We start from the raw sequence: 5,994 nt of genomic DNA, 5'->3' as shown, positions 1-5,994 counted from the left end.
GACCCGCGGGCACGTTGGTGGAGCCCGTTTCCAAATTTCCCGTCTCTTCGCATCCAGGTAACTTGTGCTGCTTAGGGGCTTGGGCGGCCTGCCACAGGAAATCAGGCAGTTTCAAGTGTCGGATATTGTTCCCCAGGCGGGCAGGGTGACGGTGTGGCTGCGATCGCATCCTGCAGCGCGGCGAGCACAGCGCGAGGCGCTGGCACTTCTCCTTACCTACGTGGAGATGTTACCTGCCCTGTGTGTGTGTCTGCACAGCTCGGTCCTACCTGGTGCCCCACAGCTGGATTGCAGGGGGTGTGTGTGGTTCGTCCGTTCTGGCAGTAGAAAGAGAGGCTGGCAGGCTTGTCAGAGTGCCCCTGTTCCCTGCAAGAGCCGGGGGTAAGGATGTAAGGGCAGGGAAGCCGTCTCAAGCTGCGGCACCCTGAAGCTGTGCCTGGGCTGTCAGGTTTGTGGTGATCCACTTGGGCTGTGTGGCAGCAGCCACCACACAGGTTAACCTTCTGCCATTTGGCTTCTCGTGGAGAAGGTGTTTGGCCTGGTGAAATAAGCCCACGAGTGAGTTCAGGCTTGTCTACACATGCTGGTCCGTGATGCTGAGGAGGCATCTGCCCTTACCACATCTCTCTACTCCTGGTTTTCCCGGTACAAGGAAGGCCGTACTCCCCTGATTTGAGCAGAAGGTTGCCAATATGGCCAAGGGTGCGGTGTCAGACACGGGAGGGGTGGGGCTCTTCAGCATGGAGAAGATCTAACTAATGTGTATATGTAAATATGAGATAGGAAGGTATAAATAAGTTGGAGCCAGTATATTCCTGGTACTGTTCAGTGAAAGGTAGTAAACGCAAGCTGACACGTATATACATTTCTTGTTATTTAAACAAACAAACAAAAAGTCACTTCTGTGGTAATTGAATGGTGGAATAGAGGTTGTGACATCTTCCTTGGAGACAGTCATAACCCATCTGGAAATGATCCTGGGCAACCTTCTGTAGCCGATGCAGCTTTGGGCATAAGACTTGGACTGGACGATCCCCAGAGATGCCTTCTGACCTCATCCATTTTGTGATTCTCTAAAGTGTTGCGCTTGAAATAATTCTTTGTCTAATAGAAACAAAGCATTCTCCACTGCTTTGTTGTTTTGCTATTCAGTTGCTATAAATCAGTACATGTTATTTTTAGTGTTTGTGTGTCAGTACTAACATTTAGTTTGCTCTGCAGATGTCCAGCAGCATGGCTGTTGAAGAGGTCTTTTTTTGGAAGAAAAAAGATTCAAGCAGTACTGTGAAGAATTTGTTAAACATTCACAGCAAATAGGGGATGGCTGGGAGTGGAAAACTACCAAGGTAAAAATAATCAGTGTTCATTTTTAGATAGCTTGCTGGCCTCTCTTAGTAGTTTGCAAATGCTAGGAGCTATATGATCCTTTAGGATTGTTTATATTGCGTGAAATAAATGACATTTTTTTCACAGCTTGTCTGTGAACAAGAGAGTGCAGAAGCGGTTCATCTAAGCATTTAGGCTAAGACATCTATTAAATGCAATTAATGAATCTAGAAACAACTGCTGGACCTTACATAACAAAGACACAGAATAATCTCAGATGATGTCTGTTTTGCTGCCTTTTAAGGCATTTTCCTATCTTTACTTTCAGAATTCCCAAGAATGGGGAGACAGTTAGGAGGCTAGCTAATGTCTGGCTATGCGTGAAATTTGAAGAAAATATTACTTTTAATCTTAACTACCTAGTTCAGACTTTCGGCCACTTGAACTTATTCCTTGTCTTTGAAGCTGATGGCTTCTCTTTTATCAGAATTCTTCCTGTTCTGATACTTAAGGATTCAGATCAATTCATCCCTTAATCTTGTCTGGGCTAAATAAAATAAGTTGACCCCTTTGGCTGCTTGGCATTTTTTCCGGTATTCCTGTGGAACCTCAAGTCTTTTCCAATATAGTAGCATCCTTTCTTCTTCATCCATGGTCAGAACTAGAGGATGGATGTTACATCACTGTGAAGTTCAAACCTTCGTAGGTGACTTTAGCTCTTTAAACTAACATAGCATGTAGGATTTTCCCTGTTCAGCTAATTATCCATAAATCTATGCAGATTTTGTGCCTTAGGATCTAATTCTTCAGCTTGCTGTCTTTGTTCTAGATGTGTGACTATATTTTATATTTAAAAACAATTAATTATTTGCATACAGCATCTGAAATAATCTATTACTGGTCAGTATGCGGTCAGTCCTTGTTATTTTTTGCTTCCCTGTTATCTTCAAACTTCATAAAAAATAATTACATATTGTTTCTAGGTCATTAATCAAAATTCTAAATAGCGCGGGGCTAAGACTGATCCCACGGGACCCCATTAGAATCACTTCTTTTATGATGATTCCCCATTTTTTAAGTTATGTTTGTGATTGTTTTTTTCATCCTTCAGTGTGTGTCAGATTAGTTTGGGATTATATTATTTCTTTTAATTTCTGCTTTTGAAATCAGTGGTTAACATAGGGAAATATGGGCACATACTTAGATTACTTTGACTATTTTTCTTAAACAAAAGGAAAAAAAAGGAAATAGTTTCCTTTATTTATTGAATTCCATTTGAAGTCTTTGCTTGGGTTAGTGTCAAGATAACTAGTGTATAGCTATGCATGTTGTCTGGTATATACTTTCAGGGATACCTGGGTACATTCTGGCCTTCTCCCAAGTTCTCTGGAACTTTTGCAGCAGTTCAAAGGCATAAAGAACATCAGCAGTTCTTGTGTGCTGATTAGAAAATACTGAGTCATTGCCACTTCATGCTAATGTCTTGTCTAACTACTGCTTGCGACCCATGGCTGCATCAATTGTATTTGATGCCTGATAACAATAGAAATGTTTTGAACGCTTGATTTTTCTGCTTTGAGTGCTTCTAATATTTTCCATCTAGTATTAGATTCATGCTGTATTAGGGTTTCTCTTTCAATTACTTTTCTTTTGCTTGTTGGACAGCATAGATTTTCTTGCATTCTCTTGCAAGAGAGACCGATTTTCAGTAGTGAAGGGTTTGAGATTCTCATTGTTATCTCTGTATTTCTTCTCTTTGCTGTGCAGAATTTATTTATCTTTTCTTTTTAATGTGTGTGGACTGGTGGTCTTTTGCTTTAATGTCTGGTGTTCCATTCTTTCAGTAATTCTGGGGAGAGAAATCTTGCTTAAACTGTTTTGAAATTGCAGGAAGACCAAGAACATGTGTGGCATCATTTCTATTTAAATTATTGTACTCAAGTGGAAGGGTTACCATTTGTAACTCTTTCATCATGGATTAAACAATTTTGGATCTTGGCCTTAAATGTATTCGCTTTAGAAGTTTTTAAAACAGTGCAAATATTTTACAATGCACCCTTTCTTGTAGGCAGCCATTTGAAACTTCAGATTTCATTTGAAGACTGTATTTATGAGGGATTTATTCATCAAAGAAAGATGCCATGAGCCTCTATTGGGAATTCAACACGCAGGTCAAACTTTGAACTTTTGTGAAATATGAATCTTTGCTGGAAATAGCAAAATGATGGATTTGTGTTCTCATGTATTTAAAAAAAAAAGATTTTTTTTTTAATTGGCCAAGTTGATGACTTTGTGATTTCAGAAAGTAGCAAAAAGCTGACTGTTGAAACGGTCCGTGTATACTATATAATCTCTGAGGGAAGCTTTTCATTAAAAAGATTTCTCATTGTCTTTTTGCCTTTTTTTAACAGTACTTGTGATACAGGAAGTTTGAAGCACTCAGTTTTGTCAATGTAATGTGCTCAGACCCCATTCCTCATTCCATACTTGCATGAATAGACCAGTTGATGGCAATAAGACCACGCAGGCTTCTAGTACTGTGGCCTTAGTCTCCTATGTTTCTGATAAAGATTAAGCTTAGATTATGAAATACTCGCTGTTTTTGACAGGCTGACTCCTGTGGCATGAGCTCACGTGATCCCAGCAGAAGCTGTATTTACAGCCAAAAGTGGAGTGTTCTAAAATATGTTGCTTTTATAATCCCTTTTTTTTCTTTCAAAAGAAAGCTTTAAAAAAATAAAAAGCTAAGAGCACCTCAGTTGTAGGAGCTGATGGAGTTAAAATGATAGTTAATAAAGAGGGAAGGCTGTTTAGAGCTTCTACTGCAACTCTGAAGTTGTTACCAGAGATGGATAATTAGGACTTATGTGTGACAGCTGTCCTATCATTTCATTTCTGTTTTAAGTTTGTTTCATATCAGTTAGGTTAATCTGGGTAACCATTTCAAAGTCTGTATCAGTTCATGTTTGTTTATGATACTTACAAGACAGCTGGAGTAGAAAGTACTCCTTTTCTACATTCATAAGGATCTTTGCTGCAGTATTGATTTATTTGCAGGGGCAGAAGTCTACAGGGTGCAGCAGAAAGGATGCTCCTCTTTCCAGCCACCACTTTACTGACTTCCGATGTATACAGCTGTCAAGCACAGAGGTTTCTAGTTCCATGTTTCCTGCCATCTGTAGACATTTTTCATGGCATTCAAATACCATGGATTACTGTATAGTGATGACTTCTTCTTTCCTCTCACTGGAAAAACTGGTTCAAGGAGATGAAAGTTGTGTCCAGATCGTCTTTGGCAAAGATCACTGTGCTTTGGGGCATTCTGCCTTTGTGGGTGGTGATAGTACTTCCTTTGCTGTTCTTAGGGCAATAAATACTAATGTAGGCAGCTTTATTCCTACTGACACTCGCACAAAACTCCACTTGAGAGAGTGCTGAGAATGAATGGAGTGGTTTTTATGTCATCAAGATGTGCTTCAGTTTTTCCATCTCTGTTGTCCTCCACATGCTTGGTTCTTCCGAGCACAGGATGCAGTTGGTTGTACAACCAAAACATCCAGCAAAGTTTGGCAAATTTGTCCTGTTGATGAGTAAGACAATTGCTCATAGTGTTTGTGCTTAAAAATTCATAGGCAAAAATACATGTAAAGGTATTAGTATTTTATTCAAGGTGTGAAACTTGATAAGAAGTACACATGTAGATATAATGTGTTGGAGGTGTATATATTCAGCAGTGTCACTGGGAGGAGAGAACTGATCTATCAGAATAAAGCATACATTGATTTAAAGGTCAAAATACATGAAACAAACTGTGTCAGAAATAATAGATTAACCAGAGTCCTATTATGGTTAAATTTGCGGCCTTGTCAGGCAATCTAATGCTACATTAATGAATTCGGTAGAGAGACTGCTTTGAATAGAATTCTTTTTCATCAGATGTTGCACATGTGCTTTCTGTATTTGTCTAAAATAAAACGTAATGAAACAGCTAATAAAGCCTCAATTTATTTGTTTCCTTTGAAAAATACATTCTTAACATGCAACTACTGTTCTTTGTGTTGCATACGCTCTTTCTTTCAGAGGGTATGTTCGTGATCTGTTTTTTTTTTCCTATTCTTTGAATTGAAAAAATAATTTTTATATATGTGTGCAGATAGTTAATAAAGAGGGAAGGCTGTTTAGAGCTTCTGCTGCAACTCTGAAATGGCAAAAAAGCCTACCACAGTGGGCCAGGTGGTCTGGAAAGCAAAACGATAAAAAGGGAGCTGGGAGAAAGTAGTGTTGCTGTTCTCTCTCACATTTGACCCTCAGAAGTGATCAAGAGAAGCGAATAAGTCTTGACTCTACACATGCAAATTCTAAAGGTTGTTAGGTTGTTTTGTTTTGTTTTGTTTTTTTTACTTTATGAAAGTTGGAATGTAAACAGATCTAAAAACAAATTACTAAGAGTTTGGAAGTTTGTTCTGGTATGAATGCATTGCGAGTTATTATTGGCTGGTTTGTCTCTTCAAAACCTTAGCACACTGTCTTCTGATTCTTTGGCAGTCATCCTGGACGAAGTTTTATTTTCATGTTTAGGGTCTTTGATTTCCCTTAGCACTGAGAACAGAATAAACTACCAGTGAGAAGATTCTGAGAAGCAGCACAATCACTGGTCTCTGTTTTTTT

General features: G+C 39.1%; 1 protein-coding gene across 1 annotated transcript in view; it reads left to right on the top strand.

Annotated features, from left to right (window-relative positions):
• Nucleotides 1-1,221: 1,221 nt before the first annotated feature.
• Nucleotides 1,222-5,994, top strand: part of ATG10 (autophagy related 10) — a 78,498-nt gene continuing 73,725 nt past the window's right edge. The window contains 2 exon segments of the mRNA XM_019610241.2: nt 1,222-1,246; nt 1,249-1,346. Coding sequence (XP_019465786.2) covers nt 1,222-1,246; nt 1,249-1,346 — 123 coding nt within the window.

This window comes from Meleagris gallopavo, chromosome Z (genome assembly GCF_000146605.3).
Source record: "Meleagris gallopavo isolate NT-WF06-2002-E0010 breed Aviagen turkey brand Nicholas breeding stock chromosome Z, Turkey_5.1, whole genome shotgun sequence".
In the NCBI taxonomy this organism is placed as follows: Eukaryota; Metazoa; Chordata; class Aves; order Galliformes; family Phasianidae; genus Meleagris; species Meleagris gallopavo.
This window is presented reverse-complemented; position numbering and strand designations above follow the sequence as displayed.